Below are 22646 nucleotides of genomic sequence, written 5' to 3'. Positions count from 1 at the left end.
AGCATTCACTTTTCCTGCCACGCTGAGCCTATAATAAACTCCTCATTGCTATTCATTGGCAGTCTGAGAGTCACTTAAGCGGGAGGCAGCAACACGTACTCATATTCGGATGCTTCATACACTTCCATCTCACTGTAATTAATCTCCCTGTTTTCCATCTCTGATAATTCCGAACCATCAGCTACTCAGAGCTCGAGGCTAATTGTGGCCTTGGATGCCTGTTTTTACAGAGGACATTTGATTAGTTGCCTACATTAAAGACTTAAAACCTGAGGGCGACTCTTTGTTGGAGAGCTAATCAGTATCCCCTGATAAGAGAACAGGCAGACTACTGATAAACAGCCACCTGTGCAGGTGTATGTTTTTCTCTTTTACAGATGTTTGATGTTCTGTTGTTTGCTCAGGCTGTTGACAGACGTACCGTGCTGATTGGCTGGCATGGCTGGGCGTATTGACGACTGTAGGCTCCGGGGAGGGGCTTCTCTGCGGGGGTGGCGGGCTCTCTGGCTCTTCCGACTCGTCCAAAGGCTCCTCTTTGATGTGCATGGGTGGGACTGCTGTGGCCGGGCCAGCACAGGTGACAGAGGCAGGAAGTGGCATGGAGATGGAAGAGGATGGAGCCGAAGAAGAAGGAGGCTGCAAGCCAGGCATAGAGTTTGATGATGATGGGGGAGGGGCGGTTGGAGGTAGAACTGTACTGAAAGGATGAGATGAGAAAGGTTGCTGAGGTGGCCCGCTGGGATGTGAGGCTGCTGTGGAGGGTGGCAGAGGAGGAGCTGGAGGAGGTTGGTGGCTGGCTGAAGGTGGGAGGCTCTGTGACTGGGTGAGAACTGGAGGCTGGGCTGGGGGAGGCTGAAGCTGCTGGCCTTGAGGCATGAGCTGGAGGGGAGGCGGATGTGCTGATGGAGGATGATGGTTGGATAAAGAGCTGAGAGGCTTGAGGGCAGGAGGCGGAGGCAGGTTTGAAGGCATCTGAGGGAATGGAGGTGCCGATACGTGGGGCGGGTGTTTGTGAGACTGTGGGTTGGGTATCTGAGGGATGGGTGTAGTTGGCGGGGGCTTGATGTGAGGCATAGATATTGGTGCGGGGGGCAAGGGCTGCTCTCTGGGAGGCTGGGCGCCGCTCTGAGAAGATGACTGGGACTGAGAAGGAGGCGTGTGAGCCCTCTGTTGTGATTGGCCAGAGACCGGCGGGGGTGGGACCTGAGACGGACCCACAGGGAATCCCTGAGGGGTGATGGAGTGAGGGTGAGCCATGTGTGAGGGGCCCGGCTGCAACGGGTGAGGCATGGGAGGCATGGGTCCGTGATGCGGGCTGGGTAATGACTGAGGTGGAACTGGGGGGCCAGGAGGCGGAGCCTGAGTCATAGGTGAGTGTGGAGAGGGAAGCCTTTGAGGGTGCAGGGATGCTCCTGACTGGATTAGAGACATTGGGCTTGCCTGGGGCAGAGGCTGGGGAGGTAGAGAGCTGGAGGCTGCAGCAGGGGAAACCTGCGGAGGCAGTGAGGGGGCTGAGGTTGTGGGTGGAGGGGGCGCCGAAGAGGCGGCTGAGATGCCCGGTTGACACTGGATGACTGGAGGGTGCTGGCTCTGCAGGAGCTGCTGCTGTTGGGCAGAGGAGTCCGAGTCGCTCTCATTGTCACGGGGGCTCGGGATGCTCGGCGAAGAGCTCCGGTTGTCCTGATCAATGTCTTTAGGATCACTACTGAGCTCCTCGTTGATGCTCCGCCCATCAGAGCTCTCGCCCTCTCCCTCTCCTTCTCCCTCGCATTCTGAAGGCGAGTCTGGCCGACTCAGCTCCTGTGGGGACAGAGGAGAAGAAAGGAAGCGCATCAGCACACCAACTACACAACCTCCCCTTAACACATAGAGATAACACAAGCAAGCAGACTCACTTGTGTCTTGGACTTTTTGGCGTTGGCCCTCTCGGGCTCCTCTGTGTCTGAAGCTCCTTTCTCCCGTTGCCGTTTGGCACTCTTCATAGGTGAAGGAGCTTCCTCTTTAATCTTCTGTGGAGCAAAAGCAGCAGAGACACAGAAAGTATACATTACAGAGGTGCATGCAAGGAAAAACGAGGGGTCAGCGACTCTCTGCTGTACTTACTTTGCTTGGCTTCTTCATGGAGTCCGTCTTGCTGTCGGTGCTGTCAGTGCTGGCTGCGCTGGGTGAAGTACGTCCGCTAGAGCGCAAATCCTCGTTGGTGGGTGAGGCTCGGCCATCAGGACTGGCTGTCTGCTTCTTACGACCACTACGTAGCGTCGACATCTGTAGTTTGAACGAAGGAAAATTTAGCCCAATTTATAAAACTTTCAAACGTTGAATAAAATAAACATTTGGTTTGAGATTATGAGCTTATTTCTTTGTAATCTGGGTCTGGATTGCTCCAGGGATAAATCTCAGGGTATGGTTCCTAAAAGTGAAAATAGAAGGATAGCTGGCGCACCGAGCCTCGGTTCCGTCGGGTCCTCATGCTATGCTTCCCGCTGAGTCCATCCTCTTCCTCTTTGACAGGTTTGAACATAAATGGCGGAGGGTCCACGGGCTTCTCGATGGGGGGCAGCTCACCGTACTTCTTGAAGTGAATGCGGCAGTCGGTGCACAGCAAGATGTTCTCGCGGCCCCCGTGGTGCCAGTCCTTGGAGGCTGAGGAAAGCCATTTACAGTTGTGAAATAACACAGTCACACAAGCAGAGAGGCACAAACATCACACAGAAATCATCTGACAACCTGCAGTAATACTGAGGAATACAGGCACCACCTTAAAATAATTTCTCCTTTCAATATTTAACAGAATAAAAATGTTTGTACTACAGGCGCTAAATCAATGTCTAATATGTCCCCTGTTTTATACCCCATTTAAACTCCCAGTAATCTACTAATAAGAGCTTGATGGGTTAACACTATAAAGCCAAGTTATTAGCCACCCTTGCTTGGATGGCAGAAACGTCAGCGTGTTCAGATGGGAGCCAGCTGTGTGCAAAGAGGGGGAAGGATAATGAGGTGGAGAGAGTGAACGAGCTGTGGGTTCATGTCTGATTTGATCAAATTAGTCCTGACATACTCTGATGCCCATCTGTCACACAGTGCTGTGTTGGGTGGGCTCACACCGATCCCAAGACAGGACGGGAATAGCCAAGCAAGTCCGTATGACGGGTGTGCGCACGAAAAAGAGATGTGGCATCTTACTGGTCGTGAAGCAGTGGCGGCAGGCGTAGCCTTTTAGCTCCTGTTCGCTGTCTTCACTGTCAAAGTCATCTTCACTGGCTGAGCTGAGGTCCACTAGAGAGAAGAAGGAAGGAGAAAGATACGTCACATACATCTCTTTACCGACCAACGAGTATATGTCAGGCCAGGCCGTCCCCTCTCCTCCCAGCTGCCACCATGACGTCAAAGCTACGTACAGAACTCGCTCGACGGCGGGCGTGAAGGAGTGTTGACGGGAGTTGAGGCGGTCCGTGTCTTGATGCGGCGGAAGACGGGCTGACGACGGTGTCGGCGATGGGCTCGACAACTGGCCGCCTCGGGAGTCTTCTTCCAGTAGTAGTAGAAAGTAATCAGCTCTCCCTGAAAGAAGACGATAAACAGGCACCGTTAAAACAGGCAGTAACATCTTAGGAACGCAAACGAGCGTCTGTGATAAGGGGGAGGATTCACTTTTGATTGCAAAGAGGTGAAATATCTGCAGTTAGGTGGAATGAAATCTGTGGAGGATACACATTAGCAGTGGGTGCTGCGTTTCACAGTGAAAGGCCATGGAGCGGGTCAGTCCATGCCAGGATTTGTAGCTGGCTGGGCATGTTTGTGCTGCGGCCCTGTCTGTCCCAGGATTAGGCCAGGAGACTCACTGAATGCAGGGATATTAGGATCAGTGCAATGGTGGCTGCCTGGGTGGCAGGAGGTTGAATGGGAACAAAAGAACATGTCAGGCAGAGCTTTGGCGCTACAAATAGGGAGTGAAATGGCTCCTCGCCCCTTCACTGGAAGAGTCAATTGAACTTTAATCAAACATTCGGAGGGGTGCGCTTGCCAGCGAGCGGGGCGGATAAATCCAGTGTACAAAAGGCCGTCAGGAAATCAATACCCAACTGAAACATTAACACATGCAATCATGGATCAGAAAGCACTTTGCTGAGGCAGCCTGTGCATATTAACTGCAGCTTTCCTGCCACACTCGTGAAACACAAGCCCTAAAAATTGGCAACAGGAGTCGGTGGCAATTATGTAGTTTCCTGTAAAGCTTCGCCTTTTCTGCCTCGCTGTGAACTCTCACTTGTTAGTCATCTTCCACTGACTCTATAACAAATTTACAAAAGGTGCAGTGTGTGTTCGCAGGGTGAGCAGTAAGTCACCTGTAATCTCAAAAGCCCCGAGGGCACCCAGCCACTGTCTGAGGTCTGTTAAACCGCTGTTCAACAAAGCTCCCAGGGTTTAATGGCTATTGATTGTTTTCCTTCTCTGCTTCAGCCGAGAAACTTGACATTAATTAGTCACACCATTACTCTCTGAAATGCATTAACAGCTTTTCAGCAACAGCCTGATATCGTCTATCAAAATGTAGCGAAACATGAAAAAGGAGGAAGTGATTTGATGAAATGGCTAAGAAAAGCCCCCCCCCCCCACTTTAACAAAAACAGAAAATAAAGCCAGTGAACCGTAGCACACGTACACATACAATGTAACTCTTAGGGGAAATTCATATCTACCAGAGCCTGCAGGATCCACCTTATCAGGCAAAGCAGTGCTGGAAACATTTACTGAGGGTGTCTGAGCTCAATGAAACCTCCTCACATTTCAGGGTAAATTAAGGCACTACACCAGGAAAACCACTGCTCCAGCCGAAAACAGTCTCAAACCCCACGAGCTGGTGGAGGCTTTATCTGGATTGGTGGATGGATTCCACATGCAGTGGGCTTTAAGATAAAAAAGCACATGGATACTGATTATATTATCACCTAAAAGCTACATTATGCTGCTGCCGTTTCAGTCGGCGACAGAACTTTGTGGCCTTTCTTGTGCGCCTCCCACTTCAACCTGCCAGCCAGTTGGGAAGGGGAAGGGCGCAGGTGCTAACTGAAAGAAGGCGGGCATCCTGATGTGAAATCTAATTGAAATGTCCAGATCAAAAGTGTCGAGTGGTGCCGAGCGCTGGCTTTGCTCTGTGCTTAATGACTGTTCTCAGCAGTGCCTCTCTGCCTCCTCGCTGCGGGTTGACAAGTACACGGCCTCAGCAACAGCTTGGCAGACACAAGGAAAGGTCACCCTGCCTCTCCATCACTTACGCTGTGTCAAGTACCATTACATTAGGCAGGGGCTAATGAAAACATTAACTTGGGCTTTTGAATGGGAATTAACAGGTGTGGTGATGAGCTGGTGCAGCTAGATGTAAATAAAAAAGAGGAAAACAAGAAGCACAGTTCAGCAAATTCAGTACAAACATGATGCAGTGGAAATGTCTGCAAGTACAATAATATCTGTAATATACACAGATTTTAAATTTGAATGCAGCAAGTATAGCATGGTTAACTAAAACTAGGTTGCAGGTAACTAAAATGAATTAAAAAAAATAGATGTTTGTGAACCTAATTCAAACTAAAATGAAAATAAAGAGAAAATATCCTCAATTTTAGTGTTCGGTGTTTTTTTTGTTTTTTGCCAAAACTTGCCTTATGAGGCTTTGATATACATGTCCATTAAGACTCAACTGCTTTCAAAATCTCCTGTTTTAAAAAAAAAATTATATCTGTGGTGACTTTCCGAAATCTCGCTTCAAACTGAAATGAGCAAACCTGCACTGAAAACTAACTGAAACAAGACTGAATCCAAAGCAAAAAATCACAACAAAATAAAAATAATAATAAAAGCTCGTTCAAAATCATAGAACTGTAATAACTGTGTAGTGCAGTCGCACTGATAAAGGAAGGACTGTGAGCACAGTGAACGTGTTGTGCAGAGAAACAGCCCGATGTGAACATGCTGCACGTGAGAGAAGCTTTGTGCAATACATTTGTGTCACAGTGAGACTGACAGATTTGGGTCCTCTGAAGTTGTGCAAGTCCCGTCTCTCACACCGACTGAAGACTTTTCTGCATCAGAGCCACTTTATCATGCTGCCACATGCCCGCAGCAACAATTTAACTCCAGTTACCTCGCAGTTTATTCTCCCCGTTTGGCCGTTGTGGAAGCAGGTTTGTGTTTTACCTACTGATGCCATGTCTTTTTCCCCTCCCTTCATAAAATTAACACGTCCATAAAAGAAACAACTAAACAAACCTGCATCTAAAACAGCTGAAAGACAAATTTACATAGTCCCAAGGCTTCTGCAGCATAATTTTCTCCCTAGTCCACTAAATCGCTGCAGAGCGGCACAGAGTGTGCTGCTGCTGCTTTGCAGAACATGAGATAGTGACAACATAAGCTCAGTATTATTAGGCCTTTTAGGCTGCTTCCATCTGCAGGAGCTTTCTGGCCGGTGGATTATCCAGCAAGGGAAGGGCTTACCCTCATATCAGGGCGCTCAGGCCTTCCGTTCCAGTTACTGCCACTTAAAATGGTCATCTACATAAAGATGTGCAGTTATTTAAAAAAATATGTTCATAGTGATTGTTGTGCTATCGCTTTAAATTAAATACTTGCAGTTCGAGTTCATAAAGCATGCATATAGAGATGCGTGACTTTTGTATTTTAACCTTACTGTAATATTATTCTCACAAACAGCTGCTAACAGAGGTTAGCAGGTGACGAAATTAGGAAAATTCCTCCTGAGGCCAGATTTTGACTGAAAGGGTTAACCACTTTAGGCTGCAGTGTAATTGTGGGTGGGAGCGCTGGTTGAGGGTGAGCTCGGTGGTCGTATGTACACGGGTAGAGCTGAGGGCGAGGGCTAAACTCGTGTATTTACACCCTCATCTCCTCTCAGGCCCAGGCCTGAACAGATGGTTTCTGTTTTTCCTGGCAGATTTGTGACAGAGCCACAAAAGGCCTCTGCTTTGACATGAAGCCAAACGGTTAAGGCCGTTATTGGCAAGAGCAGGGGAAGGAGGAGAGAACAGGGGAGAGCCGAGGAGGGGGAGGGCCGAGTGCCGAGGAGAGTCGAGAGGGAGGAATATAAAAAAAAAAGAAAAAAAGAAAGCCAGCAGCGGAGAACAATGGACAATCAACACTGAATCCCAACCACAAACCAGTCCTGAAAATCTCACAGCAAATAAAAATCTCTGCTAAAAATTTAAGGCGGTCGGGGAGCAGAGAGGGCTGGGAGCGTGTGATTTCTAGGTTCTGGTGGCTGACAGCGAGTTGTGTAAACAACCATTAGTGCAGCATGAACCTGCGCTACTCCTGCTTCCTCCACAGCCTGCAGTCAGAGCAGGGAGGACTGCTTCCTGCTTCATTTCAGTAAGGTGAAAGGGGAAGTATTTCTGAGCTAAATCAAGCCAGGGCTTAATTATACATGAGCTGGACCTGTGGACTCCCAACTCTTCCGTCGCCCATGACAGACTGTCTGGAGCGTGCGCGACTTCGCCATCATCCTCACCATGAATGTAACTGGAGGGCGTAACTTTATGAACGTGTATGTGCTTCAGTGGGTTTGTGCGTCCCATTTAATATGTTTCAGTGAAAGTTTATTTTAGAAATTATCAGGATTTTTATTAAAGTTGCCGAAATGGTAAAGATGACAGAAATGTGCGCTTCCAAACTTTTTATATTATATGCAGCCAGTGACACCAGAGTCTAGTTCTGGATTTACAAATTTCCAATAATAAATAAAACATCGTTATGTCAGGTGGAATAAAAACTATTAGTGCTTAGCGTTACCAAACTACACTTTCCCTCCTTACGTCATTTATTTGTGTTTGTGTTGTGTGAAACTAAATGACAAGGCCAAATATTTAAGCTACTAGGCACATGTACAGTATGTGATGAATTCAAAAACACACCTACACCATAGCGATGCCTCAAAAACGAAGAAAGACTGAATAGTGAAAAGATCTTGGCTGGTGGAGCGGGGTGCATGTGAAAGGCGGCTAAATAGACAGCCGTTCCCTGCTGCGCAGTGCCTTTCTGCTGGAGAATGACTGAATAAGCTCTGCTTTCACAGGTCAGGGATGCACATGCTGAAGAATCAGCACTCGTGTTTTTCCTGCTGTAAGCGATTTGGCCAGTGAAAGCAGATTGGATGGCAACAGTGCCTTTTTTGCTGGAGGGTCGATCCTGCGTGTTCTGCTGATAAGCTAGTCTCCCCTCCCCTAAAAAAACAAAAACAAAACTCACAACATGAAGCCTACCAAAGAACTCAATTACACAGGAGCTCTGGCTCTCTGGGCTCCGTCTATTAGGCTGAAAAAAGATTTTGCCTACACTCAGCTGCGCTAAATTGCCTGTGGTCTGTTAAAAGAACATCAATACGTGCTGGTTGAGCTTCCATCAGCCGGCAGCGATTTCACTGCCTAAACAAGTTATATCATTTACCAAACGCGGAAGCTGTTCTGTCACACCGCCGACAGCTGCTGCCAACTGGACCAGGCTCCTGTAGTTTGCCGCTGGTTTAATTAGTGTTTCAACCTAAGTATTTATAATCACACTCATCCCCGAGGTTCTGGCTGCTGAGCTGAGGACATGGCAATGAATTCAATGCGACGTTTGTACAGATTGTACCGGGGCAAACATCTGCTGCGTGAGGTTGTGTTGGGAACACCGTTCTCCTGTTGGGCGTCCCATAAATGACAGGGCCTTCGGGGACCGAGTGGTTCCTTTTTTCTCCGAGAGAAGAAGATGCTGTAAGGAGCGATCGGCACATCGCCTCCTTTAAAAATCAGACATACAGCTCAGATCTAGCATCTCTGTGTGGACCTGAAAATTAGCGCACGCGCTAGAATGATAACAAACTGCAGGAAGCTGATAAATTAAAGCTCCAATAAACTCACCAGTTGGTGTTGGATGCTAACTGTTTGCTGACTGAGAGCGCTTGTTCAATGCGTGACGTTAACAAGAAGAAAACGCACACTGTGGCTTCACCTGTGTTAGCTTTTCTAATGTGCTGCCAAAGCACCTTTCTGTCTTTTTCCCGCTCTGTGCCAAAAACAAAGCAGGAACCAGCAGCATAAAAACGTCTCACCAAATCAGTTTTAGTGTTTTATCTCCCCCCCCACCTTTACTGCCCTCTACGTCTACACGGATTACAGCTGACATTCTGGGCTGTAACATTACTAAAACGACACCACCATCTAATATATATGACCGAACTACAATTACGGAGTCGTCTTGGTGATAATGCTAGGCCTTTATGAAGTTAAATATTTAAACATGGAGCAAAGAGAAACCAGTAGGGAAGCTGGTAGGGAAAGAAAGCTCTCACACACACTCAGATGCTTTTGTCCTATGCCTGTAAATTGTTTTACACTGCTTCACTGACTTTATTAGATTAAGGCTGCTCTGAGTTGTATTGTGAAACACTTTCTTGATCTATAAATATAGAGTATAATACACTTATGTGTGCATGAAGTAAGTAAATTACCAGTGTTTTCATGCAATTTAAAATCTCACAGGACGCAAAGAGACAACCTGTACTGAATATAATTTCAGGCATGAGTTGCTTTTACATCAGTGTTTTTTACGCTGTCATGCATATTTTACTTTGCTGAGTAACACTGTTGTCTGCACACTGAAAACAGTCTGTCTTTAAAGTAGTAAAAGCCCAGGTATTGCAATACGTTCTCATTTGCAATCTGCTGCTGCTCGTGCTGTACCCTTTTCCACCAGTGACGTCGTCTGGGCTCGGTCCTGCAAGGAAATGGGCCAAAACTCTCTAATTTGATCTAATTTTCAGCTGTCAATTTCTCTGTCGAGCTGCACGGCAAACTAAGCAGTCGCCGATTTAAATCAGTTTGGCAAACACCGTCTGTTGATGTTCTTTATGAAAACGCTCCCAGTGAAAATATCAGGCGCGTAGTTATCTGTGATCTACCATTTCAGCATATTCGGTTGTTTAAACACTGAAGGCAGCAGATCGTGTTCCATGACGTCCTCTCGTGAGTGAAGGAAATGGTGGCCAGTTGCAGACGGTCAGGCGACACACCCACCCACTTCCCCCTGTGGGCCTTTATGTGACTTTATATGAGGCATTCCTGAGTGCTAGTCGGGCCTGGTGTGTTTACACAGCGCTGGGTGCTTACCCTTGGCACTGGCTGTTCGAGCCGTGCTGACGCTTCAGGGGCAGCGCGGCTAATAGGAGCTAGCGGGAGGAGCAGTGAGGGCCGGGCGCGCGGTACCGGACCTCTGGGCTTTGTGCTGTGCGCTCCGTTCGGGACTCATACATCTTCTTTCATGCAACTGGAATAGTGTGTGTGTGTGAGAGAGACAGACAGAGAGAGACTGGAGATAATGGGAAAAATCTCTGTTATTTCCCACACCTAAAATATCTAGAGATATTGTTGTTCTCATGTTCTGGAGATCTGGGATTTGGGAATGAGGAGGGAGAAAATAAATGGGCACTTTCCTCCGGGTATTAGCTGGCACTTGCTCCGATCAGCCAAGCAGCACAAAAACAAGCTCAGTCATAAGCAAAGATGTAAAGTCTGTGTGAAAACACAGACTTTACTGGCTCTTTTGAGCCAATGCCCATTTTACTCCCTTTTTTCATAGGACGCTACTACCCTCTCCGTGCTCTCCCAGTCATCTTTTCATATTTAAAGGCCAGTTTATTTTCCATTTGCAGGGGGAAAAATTAATCTTTCTCTGCTCTGTGGTGGTGGCAGGCCCATATCCTGGAGGAGGTCTATTACCTCTCCTGCCAAATAGACTCCCCCCTCCAGGTTGAAGTGCATTAATACCTCCTTTATAGCCAATCAACTGGACTAGTCATATATTTCAAAACCAGTAAAAATAATTGAAGAAACCCTCTGCGAGGAAACAGTATTCATACACTTTAATCTCTTATTCAAGAGACTCAAATTGGTTTTGAGGAATAAAGTATGAAAAAAAAAGTAGCACAAAAGGAGACGACACTAAAGAGTTGGGGTGTAAAAATATTACAGGATATGTTGCGGGTTTTAGAAAAGGAGGGCTGACGTACCCTCACCTCAGAGCAGGCGAGGAAATGAAGCAGATGAAAAGTATGACAAACACCTTTGATTTTCCTTTGATGTCTGTGTCAGCACTATATCGGCACACTTCCAGCAGGAGCAGCCTCGCAGAAACAGCAAAGTCTGCACTGTTTCATGAATCAAAATGTATATCTAAGAATTATTTAACAGCCGAGTCTAAAGGCTTTGAAGCAACATGAACCTGTTCGCTCTGCAGCCAATTACAGGCAAAATAAAAATGCAGGTCGAGCCCTTTATGAGGTTTTATATCTAAAGAAGTAAAAGCACAAAAACAGTGTGGCTTCTGTGTTTTGTTTCCAACACAAAGTTCACACTGAACGAGGTGAGCTGCTGTTAATCATTGCCAGGCCTGAATCTGACCTGTTTGTACTGTGGCACGGGTCACACGGACGTTCAATAACGATTACGACACACACCCGCACGAAGAGCAGGGAGCTGCTGACAGGAGGAAATTCCCTCTGCTTATGTACATAAATAGCACATTTACAAAGTGCGAGAGGTACAAAACAACTTTGGCAGTCAGTGACAAAGCTTTTGTTTAAAGGAGGCATACGATACAACCAACAGGAAGCTACCTCTAACCGCAGGCACAATAATCTCCAGTTGCAAAAGTTTGGAGTGTACAAACATTTTCCTCTCCAATCAGCTAAGAAGGAAACAATTCTCTGAATTTATAAGATTAAAAAAAATACTAGCTTAGGTTTGATTAAATGACAGTAATCAAAGTTATGGCCTTTGATTCTCTCTACCAGGCCAGACACAAATGTAACTTTGTTGATGTTCAAACAGTCACGTTTATTGCTTTGTAATCCTAGTGGAAGACATCGCATTGCCCTTTAGTTTGCTCTGAAAATGGCTGAAAGACCAAGAGAAGGAAAGGAAAAATCCCAAGTGCTAATAATAAAGCACTGTAGCACAAACATGAGATAAAGCAGGCTTCTCCACAGAGCTGACATATGCTGTAAACACAGTGGTTCAAATCACATCTGCACTACTTGTTTACTACTTGCTAACAGAGGGTGCTAATTAATGTTGAGTGTGTAACTTGCCTGGGAAGTACATTTAAGCTCAGGTTTACACTCAGGTGCAAACAAGTATTTTTAATATTAATATTATTATTTTCCCCTGAGCCTGATGTGATAATACTACGCTAGAGTTGTTGGCAAGCAGCGCTTCTTAACAATAAGGCCTCACAGCATTAAACTAAAACATGCTTTCTGTAACTTACAAGGAAACTGCAAATGCTTCAGTTTCTCTGTTTTTGTATCAGTGGCACAGAGAGAAATAAACGAGCTTACCGTCTCTTTGTTGGGCAGCAGCTCTTTCCGGATCCTGAAGAAGTTTTTGCCGAACTGTCTCAACCCTTTAATGAAGCGCTTCTGCAATTTTTTTGCACAGAGGAAGAGAGAGAGAACGAGAGAAAGAGGGGGGGGAGAGGGAAAGAAAAAAAAAGAGAGCAGTGAGTATATGTTAAGTCAGCTAAAGTACCACAGAATAAAGTTTTCTGCTTAACACCACGACAAAGAACATTGTTTTCATTTCGCTAGTCTGCGGTCGTCTGAGGTTTGCTGTGTTTTTTATAAACCTCTACAGCCGTTTAAACTCCGGAGCAAACACAGCCATGTCAGGGCAAAACCAGAGAGGAAATGACAGGCAAGGCAGGGAGAGACGCTGAGATTAAGCTCGTCGTTTCACGAGCGCAGAACATACAGTTAGACAAACACGATCTAATGTGAAAACAAACACAACAGCAGACGTGCCAAACGTGTTGTTAATCTCCCAAGTGAAAGTTCAAAGTCAAAAGCTAAACTTGAAGATGCCTCTCTGTGCGTGGCACTCCGTTTCTAATTCTGTCGTTATATTTTGGCAATCTAACAAACCCCAGAAAAATTTAAATGTCCAAAAAAAAGAATTCTTTCTAAGTGAGGTGAACTACACGATGACAGAGAAGGCTACTTTGTGACACTGGATTTAATCTGACATTAAAAATAAACTGAACGTCAACGAGAGCCCTTACCTCAATGTGAGCACAAAAAAACAAAAAGAAAAAACAATGTCGGAAAGCCCCCAAAAATCAGAGCAACCTACATATATTTCTTCTCCTTTAAGAGCCACAGACTGCGAGCCATAAAAAGCGACGGCTGAAAAACATTCATAACCAGCGAAGCAGACAACCAAAGGGTTTACTTTCTTGCTCCAGAGGCGAGCCCCGTTCCACAGTGATCTCAGCCAACCGTTTCCACCAAGTAACTCCAGCAAAAAAAAAAAAGAAAAGCAGAGAAAAGTCCTCGGGGAGCACAGCACAAATCTCTACGTCCACCCACAGGTAAAGGGAAAATTAAAGGGGGGTAAATCCACAATGTCTCCGACAGGACGTCGTTCTTCTTATGTTTTTTTTTTTTAACAAGAAAGAAATAGCTTGTCACTCTCTGCTCTTCCACTACAAAGGGGAAGGCTTTACATGTGATCTTTCTGCAAGAGAGCCTCTGGTTTGCAGCAGGATGGAAAACCCGAAGTGGAGTCCTGTGCTTCATGTTAGTGTTAGGCACAGCTTTCATTTCAGCCTCTAGCACTGAATGGGCAAGCTTTACTTCTCTACCCACCCCTCACACACACACACACACACACACACACACTACACACACACACACACACAGAAACCTAAGCCAATGCTTGCGACTGAAACTACACAGGTTTCTATTTCCTTGTGAGGAAACTACAGCATGGAGTGAGCCTGCACAGAGGCAAAACTAGCTGCCCGCCTGAGAGGGGAGCCAGGCTGACACAATTTGTGTGGAGAAAGGTCTTGGACACGGTGGAAAGGACACAAGTGGGTGGGAAAACCAGATATGGAGCCTCTCCTGTGTTGTCCGGAGTTCATTTTCCATGCCATGTACAGTATGTTATGCAACCACAGATTGTTTACATACCTCATTTTGGTGGGGGAACAAAAGCCAAATTTACAGAAGTAACGCAGCCTGCTGCGAAGCACAACTGTCTTTCAGGGAAAATTACAGGCGAGAGAGAGCTTTGTGAATTACTATACTTACGTCCTTAACACAAGCAAACTTGATATTCTCAAATTTTCCAGCTCTGCTTTGTTATTGTGCAGACAAAAACATAAAGAAAGAAGGCACAGGTCGAAATTAAACCAGACTAAACAAGCAAACACAAAAGGGCCTGATCAAAAAGCTAGTCGCGCTCAGCTGACAGCTTAACAAAACGGCCTGTCCTGTAAGTGTCATGAGACAGCAGCTAATTTGCATTCATCAGCTTGAAGGTGTAGCGGCTGATTAGCCAGTAGATGGAGCCGTCTCTAACACCAGCACCACATGCAACGGGGAAAAAAAAAAAAATTTCCGACCACTCAAGGGGGTTAAGGGGGAGATTACTATTTACACTGTCACTCAAAAGCAGTCTAGAGACCCTATTTCAGGGTTTGTTTGACAGGCGCTGACAAAACCGAGTAAATAACCAGCTGAAGTATTAGCTTCACAAATGTTTGCGGGGGAAAAACAAGAGGAAAACTACCCGAGGATTCACAAATATTTAATAAACCTGAACCTGAGGTAGACCAGATGATAAGGTGGATGAGGGGTGAGGTGGTGCTGAGGATAAATTTCCATGTCTCAGCTTTACCTGAGCCTGCAGAGCTTCTACGTCAAAAATCAATTAGACCTGCCCGTGCAGCCTGCATCTGTCCTAATTATGTCACCTTAATTATGTTTCCCCCCCAACTGTACTATTTACTCAGTGCGCCCGTTCATCTCCACAGAGGAGCTGCATGCGTGCTCTCCCTCCCTCTCGTTTTCTTTCTCTCGCTGGCTCCCTCCTCCCTTCTCTACATGTCGGCTCCAGTTTAAGGCTCCATTTCAGCTGCCTGGGCTCACTGCTCTCCAGCCCAGCTAATAAATCATCTGCCAATCTGCTCCCCGAATCGCTCTGCCCCTGCTCCGATTGCTCCAGCCCTTGGTTGCTAGGCAACACAGCGGCAGAGGAGGGGCTCGGAGAGGCAGAGCAAGCTGAGCAAGGGGGGGGGAGAGAGAGAGAGGGAGTGAGTGAGTGAGCAAGAAGGGGAGAGGGGGGCAGCTGGGTGGTGGAAGCGCTACCAAATAGCCATCCGCTGTGCAGAAACAACAGGCGTCTCTCTCTGAGCGTGTTCCAGAGCGCTGGCGCTTTTTACCCGCCCCGAGTTTCCGCCCCGAGTCCAACAGTGCACTATTGTAAGCCCAGAGAGGAGACGTAAAATAAGAAAAATAAGGAGGAGAAAAGAAAGGAAAAAAGGCATTAAATAGCCCTTTGTTGCGTGCAGGCACTTCCTGCTTGAGAGGTGATTGTTCGAAGCAGTAAAACTGGTTAAGATAAATGCAAACATGGGCGCAAAGATAATATCACAAAGACAGGCTCAGACTCAGACACACACACACACACACACACACACACACACACACACACACACACACACACACACACACACACACACACAGGACATAATTCCCGCTAAATGTCATTCCATAAAAACACTGACGCAAGACCAGCACAGCAGCAAACAAAGCTACTTCCACTCAATATGGAGTCATTATACTTGACTTGTTGTTAAAAGCTGACCTTTCCGAGCCTGCTGCGAATAAACACAGAGGGCTGAGGGCAATCAGTCAGCTAGCCAAAAACAAAAAGCAAAGAAAAACACACACACACACACACACACACACACACACACACACACACACACACACACACACACACACACACACACACACACACGTGTCTGTTATGAAACATCAGCCCGTTACATTGGGCCTGGTGAGCAGAAAGGAAATCACAACAGTCTTGAATAGGGGGAACCGCACTGACAGACAAGAGACTACCCACATCCTCTTTGTACAGACACCTCACAGAAAGCACAATCTATGTAGATATGCTAAAATTTGCACTGTTGTCCCGCAATTACAACCATAAAGTATATTTTATAAGCCTTAACTTTTCTGTAAAAGACCTAAAAGTCACCCCGCCCTCAATTTATTTATTTTTTTAAAACAACAAATGTGAGAGTATCCTGATCCTCTGCAAAGCAAAGCAACATCCACTGCTTTCTTTTGCTTGCAGTGACACAAAAGGTGGCAGGAAATTCCAGCACACACCCATCCTGCCTGCTACTTAGTTATCAAACAACAACCGTCTCCTAAATAAAAGAAACACACTGCTGGCACAATAAAGGGAATAAATTTTGCTGTTGACATTAAACATAGCCTGCGGCACGGGAAACAGGGAGGTGTGTTGCATTTTATCCGTCTGCTGGGTGTCAGCTCGGCTCTGCAGGTTTGTATTCTACCACTGGGGGGCCGCTACTCTGCTCTTCTCCCTCGTTCCCCCCCTCCCCACCTCGTTGCTGTCGGAGGCCCTGCTCCAGTCATCCATCAGCCCAAGAAACAGCCGGAGATAAGCCGCAACAGAGTGCAGCTGGCTGAGGAATAGACCTCCCGCCCTGCAGCAGTCGTAGATCAGCCTCGCTATCTGTGACGTGGCGACACACACGGCACGGCTGCTGCTTCTGATTGTTTATAGGGCACCTCCTGTTGGCCGGCGCATTATTAGCACCGCTTATTTACTAGAAGGAATGACAGCAGCCTCGGGTGAAGCCACATTTCATTATGATGACCTTCAGCAAAGTCTGAAGGGCCAGAAGGTGCAGAGGAATCAATTTACTGATAAAACAACTGGATTTCCTTTGAATTCTACAGACACACAGTGGATCTAAATGAATAACTTTAACTAAAATCAGCTCAATGTTACCTCTTTCGATCAAATAAAATGATAATAATCAGAACATATTTTATTTTTACGATTAATTATTATTACTAAATTAGTAACAACTAATTGAAGCTGCAGGAAGTCTCCAGTAAAGCCTGAAAACACTGAGGTACGAGTCAACTTCAAAGCTCAGTCCAAAATTTATTTGTGTATAAAGAAGATTGCAAATCTTGCAATTGTGGTTAAATCAACCACACGCGCCCCCCAACCACCCACTGAGAAACAGCTACAACGAGCTCAGACCGCATAGTAGATGTTTCTGATAAATTATTTACAGTTTCATATTTTATTTTATAAACACGCGAGATTTTTCTTGGGCGTAATCTGCAGTCATCGCCTTAGTCACACGTCAAAGGGTTTTGGTTGGCGCTGGCGTCAAGGTGATGGATTTCCGGTGTCTGACAGTTGCACTAATAATGTCACGGTGAAGGATTGTTCGGGGATTGACTGTCACAAATCTTTCTGGAGTGAAATAATGTTCTGTTCCTGCGAGAGGACAATAAAAATCAAACGACACGCTGCTTTGAGATGTTGTCACTTCGTCCAGAGCTGTAATGAAACGCCAAACATATGACTGTGGCAGCGGTCCTGTCGTTTGAATGTGTGTGTGCGCGTGTGGGGGGGGGAGATTATTCGCATTTCACTCAAAGTTTAGAAGGTTGAGACGAGGTCCAGGAGTATATGCTGCTGCAGCCGTAATCACACGGAGGACAGGAGATGTGAGTCAAAGAGGGAGGAAGGGAAGGTGGCAAGTGACCCCGCAGACAGGCTGATTCTGTCATTTCAGCGGTCCCTGCTGTCACTTTTATTCACATCTCTAAGAGAATGGCTGGGGTGAGAAAAGAACAGGCAGGGATAATGAAGCCAGTCCTGGAGGCGACGAGATACAAGAGGGAGGAGGTGGAGGAGGCAGAAGAGCGACGGGGGTGATGATGAATAAATGAAGAGCAGCAGGGCTGGTTTCTGCGAGTACGTCAAGGTTGGAGCTGCATTTACACCTGTCCCTCAAGGCTGCAGGGCTGAAAAGGCACAAGTGGTGATCAGATCAGTGGAAGCCGTGTCCTTGGCCAAGAGTCAAGATGCTGCTTCCCCCCCGGGCGGCAGACGCTGTGTTGCAGGTGAAATCCTGCTGACTGCCTCCACCCGCAGACACAAAACGCTTTCGGGACAGAACATGGCAGACGCTGCGTACCGGACTCCCCAACAGCTCCTCGGCTCTTGTTACATAACGCCGTCAGCACGGTGAGATGAATCCGTATAAATGAATGAGTGAATGGAGCAGAACACAGAGAGCAGCGGGGTGACGGTTTCAGCACATCATCTCCCAGTGGAACAGCAAAATAACACAATCAGACACACATATATGTACATAATAATGGATGTGACTGTAATGGAATATTCGGTCTATTCAAATTGCCCAAATGATTTGCTGTGAGCTTGTTTTAGTGTCTGAGTCTCCTGCTGCCGAGACAGCGTTTCTTTGACAAGTGGTCTGTGGTCGACCCCGCTGTGGTCGAGTGTGGCAATAAAGCCTCCCATCACCGCGCCCCGTCCCTCGCTCTGATTACCTTTGCACAGCTGTGCCTGCCATCGGCAAGTGTAAATACGAACGCACAAATAAAAGGCAAACTCATAAGTAGTCCACAAAAAAGGAGGGCTCACTTAATTTGTTGTGATCCACCGCAGCACTGCCGTGGGCCGAGGGTTTAATTTAAACGCGTCCGTCGTGTTTGATTACAAGACAAACGACGCCCATTCATTTCCACTGGATACGAGCTGGAATCAAAGTCTGCCAAGCGTCAGGATTACGAAAACAATATCACCGAGAGGAAAGGCTGATTCATTGAGGAGGAGGAACGACTAACAGCAGCCATTCAGCGAGAGAGGCGGGTGTTTGTTTCTAAGATCTACAGTCAGATCCTTCAGCAGTGTTATCTTTAAAAGAGCCCGAGTATATAAACATGCAGCGCAGTGTGTCATAACGCATCAAGGCCAAAGCCGGAGCGCTCAGTCGTTCTGACACAGTCTAATTTGGCGCTTTCATTCCCCTCCTTCCCACTCATGATGCAGTGTTTGATCAGGGAGAAGGGCTGCCATTTTCTGATCCCAGCCCTTCAACAGCTGTGCTGAAATTCACATTGAAATTGAAATGGAGGCAAACGTTACCAGCCCCCCCTTTTTTCCCCTCTTCTCCCCCTTTTCCAGGCTTCTATGCTAAAGATTTATTCTGTGGGTGATAAACAGGATGCAGCTGCTCTTGAGCCTTGGAGGAGCTGGAAACTGACAAGTGTTTTTACTGATGTTTTGTGAGGCCAGGCCAAGAGTCTCAACAGCTCCCTCTAAAGTCAAACGGCAGACGAACAAGAGGCGCACAGAGTGAAATGAAATGACAAAAACAGCAGCTCGCTGTGGAAACCAACTAATATTTATGCAGCCCGTGTTATTTTTAGATCAGCACGCGTTTGCTAATGCGTGACAACATAAAAGAATGGCTCTCTTACCACTTCATCCTCAGACCAGCACTTCTCTATCAGTTTGGGTACCGGCTTTTTCACCAGACGCTGCAGAGCCTTGCCGGCGTCGTAGCTGCTCTCGTGAAGCTAGAGGGGAAGAAAAAACAACAACAACAAATAAATGAGAAAGCAAACAAACATAGCTTTTAAAAAAAAACAACCAGTCTCACTAAGGGCACCTGAGTAGTATCCGCACCTTTTAATGAGCTCAGAAAGCAACGCAAAAAGATTTTACATCCAGGTGTGACTGAAGCTGTTACTATAAATGAGAGGGATGTCACACACTAAAGACCCAAGACCCCAGCCTAGATATAACAACAATAACAGTGACAAAATCAATTGCCGTGCTTCTTTTAAGCTTTGTGTCACATTCGGCTGGGCGAAGCAGACAGCGCTGGAGCTCTTCCTCTGAGAATAAACAAGCATCACTCATTGGAATTGCAAATGGAGAGTAAGGTCAAGAGACAGTGACCTGCCCGCTATGTTAATTTTCCAGTTTATAGATTTGGAATATAGATGCCCTGTTTATGGTGATTATAATCTCTTTCTTGCTCTCAATTCCTCCAGTATTCATTATCAATCCGACGGACAAACCTCGCGTTATGCCTAATGCACTGCCGGCTCCTGAGGATGGGTTTGCTGAAAAGGACTTATCACTGCAAATCACTGCACAGTGAAATCACAGCTGAACGCACCGTACAAATCTCTGCGATTCATCGTTAACTCTGTTCATTTTCTGTGATGCACGCTCGGCTCGCAGTATTAAGACTTGCTGCAAGGCTACTTACAGTGTTAAGTGCGTTTAATGTAGTGTCATCTCGAGACGCTGCTAGACACCCATCTTCTGTTGAGCCTCCATCACACATCCCTGCGAAGGCAGCCATGCTCCTGTGGACGTGACACAGATGATGTAACGTTTTTAAAGGAAAAGCCACAAATCTAGCTAATCATTCCCACACAAACATAAGCAGAGGACACCTGGAAACAGTTCCTGCCATTCAAACGTGGCTACCCACATAATGTTGAATAAACAGCCTGCACACTACCTCAATATTGAAACACAGAGGTCACCTGACTGAACAAACATGATCGCGCAGTCCATTTATGTGCATATCTGCAATTATATGATTACGTTTTAGAGTCAAACAAACATGTGATTCAAGTGCAGACTTTCAGCTTTAATTCAAGCAGTTTAACAAAAGTATTTCATTAACCCTTCAAGAATTATGACCATTTTCATAAAGTCGCATATTCATAATAGGGGGCCATGTATAAAATTTAACTGGACAAACTAACCCAGTATTAAATAAAACAGCTTGTCTGATGTGATCTCCCTGTTCTTGAGTGTAACCGGTGGTTTGCACCTTATTCTAAACTCTATGTGCATTAACGAAGACGTCTCTAGACTGTAGACTGACGATAAGCCAACCTACTTGAGCTCTTGACTCGGTTACATCTTACAAAGTTGTTTTTTGTAACCATGGAAATAATTTAATCATCATGCAGTTTAGTTGTTTTCTGTGGTCTTTCAGGACTTCTATCTCACTGGGCTTCACATTTAAAATGATAGTGAAAGGCTACAAAACATAATTTCAACACTTTGAATCGAATTCAGATATTATGTCTGCCTCATTTGTTAGGAAATAATAAAGATATTCAAAAAAAAGAAAAAAGGAGTGTTAAACAGTAGATCTACTGAATAAATCAGTGCTGCTGAAGTGAGATGCATTTTGCTGTAGTTTCAGCTTGTCGTGCACCTCTTCATTTGTGTAACCTGCTGTGGGTGGCACGCTGCCGGTATCGTGCCAAAAAGCAATCGCCTGCGAAAAACTGATTTCTGGTATTTGCCAACAAATGATTGTGGGAATTTAAACTAAATAAATGACTTGTTGGAGTGTAATTTGTCAAACACATCTCCCATGAATAATAAAAAAAGTCACATTGAGCCAGAAAGAACAGTAAGGCGAAGCTGCAGTTTGTGGCAAAATGACTTTTCTATATAGTTCCCTTCATTTATCCAAGTAAAAAGTATCACTGACATTTAAAAAATGTTAAAACAGAAACCGTAAATAGATCGTAACTCACAAAAGTTACTGCTGGCACCTGCGGCGTGCTCGTGGGCGCGCTGCACCTCATTTGTAGAAAACATGAACAGCTTTGGAAAATTTTACTCGCACGTCATAGTTTATAAATCATTAACAAAATATTGTTGTTGAAATTCTTGAATCACGCAAAAAGGTAAACACTGGTGTTGTTATCAAAGTTTGTTCTGTTATGTACTGATTTTTATGACAACACCTGTGTTCACGGCAGCAATTATGATCATTACCTCACTGGCCAAAATATTATGGACCCGAGTGTAATTGAGGTAAGGCTAAACATAAACTTCAGTGGAAGTTGTGCAATGCTGTCTGGCATGGTGGCATGGTGATTAATTACACTGTGGCCTCTGACACAGAAACCTGTCAACACACATCACTGGAACTGGAACAACATCCCATCGAGCTCTGATGACCGATTGCATCCCAAGATACCGAATGTGATCAGAGGGCAACACTAATAAAAAGCAATAAAATACCAATGTTGAGACTTCAGCAATTCCCATCCTGGAATTGATCCTGGACAGAGAGACATGATCATGACATTTACTTTCACTGACAAAGAGTATTTTATTCATATTTGTAGGTCAGAGGTCAATTTAAAAATCACTTTTTCCCCCTTTTTTGTGTGTGTGTGAAAAACCTCCAACAGCTTTAGACCTTGCATAACTGCCAAGTCTGAGGCCCTGTGTGTCTCTGGGCTCACCTTGCAGCTCTGAGGTACATGAGAAGGTCACAGTCATTGACCCCTGGCATCCAGACCAGCTCCTCATTCTCGGTTACGGCCTGGCCACCAGGGGAGGGGAAAGGCTGCAGCTCCGGGAGCTTGGCCTAATTAGGTCCACGGAGGAGGAGAGAGACAGATGGTGTCACACTACAAATAGCACACAGGCTTGAAGAAAATATCCTCTTTCAGCCGCCTGTCATCAACTTTTCACTGTGTGTTCCTGAGTGGTGGGACGGCAGGAAGCTACTGTCATAATAGTTTAATACACAGTATATATGACACCGAATTATAAATACTCTGAAGGTGTTAGTTTAAGACGGGATTATGTAAAGATACCTGACATTAAGGGGAGGGTAACACACACACACAACTTTGTAGAGTTTCAGCACAACTAAAACCA

General features: G+C 45.8%; 1 protein-coding gene across 2 annotated transcripts in view; it reads right to left on the bottom strand.

Annotated features, from left to right (window-relative positions):
* Positions 1-22646, bottom strand: part of rerea (arginine-glutamic acid dipeptide (RE) repeats a) — a 91487-nt gene that overhangs the window by 4827 nt on the left and 64014 nt on the right. For both annotated transcript variants that reach the window (XM_080899815.1, XM_080899814.1), the window contains exons 8-17: positions 22226-22350; positions 20209-20308; positions 19409-19507; positions 12395-12475; positions 3402-3564; positions 3187-3279; positions 2444-2643; positions 2104-2265; positions 1896-2009; positions 422-1800 (exon numbers count right to left, since the gene is read on the bottom strand). In XM_080899815.1, the coding sequence (XP_080755941.1) occupies positions 422-1800; positions 1896-2009; positions 2104-2265; positions 2444-2643; positions 3187-3279; positions 3402-3564; positions 12395-12475; positions 19409-19507; positions 20209-20308; positions 22226-22350 (2516 nt within the window). The remainder of the gene's footprint in view (positions 1-421; positions 1801-1895; positions 2010-2103; positions 2266-2443; positions 2644-3186; positions 3280-3401; positions 3565-12394; positions 12476-19408; positions 19508-20208; positions 20309-22225; positions 22351-22646) is intronic.

The sequence above is a fragment of the Rhamphochromis sp. 'chilingali' genome (assembly GCF_963969265.1).
Source record: "Rhamphochromis sp. 'chilingali' genome assembly, chromosome: 12".
In the NCBI taxonomy this organism is placed as follows: domain Eukaryota; kingdom Metazoa; phylum Chordata; class Actinopteri; order Cichliformes; family Cichlidae; genus Rhamphochromis; species Rhamphochromis sp. 'chilingali'.
This window is presented reverse-complemented; position numbering and strand designations above follow the sequence as displayed.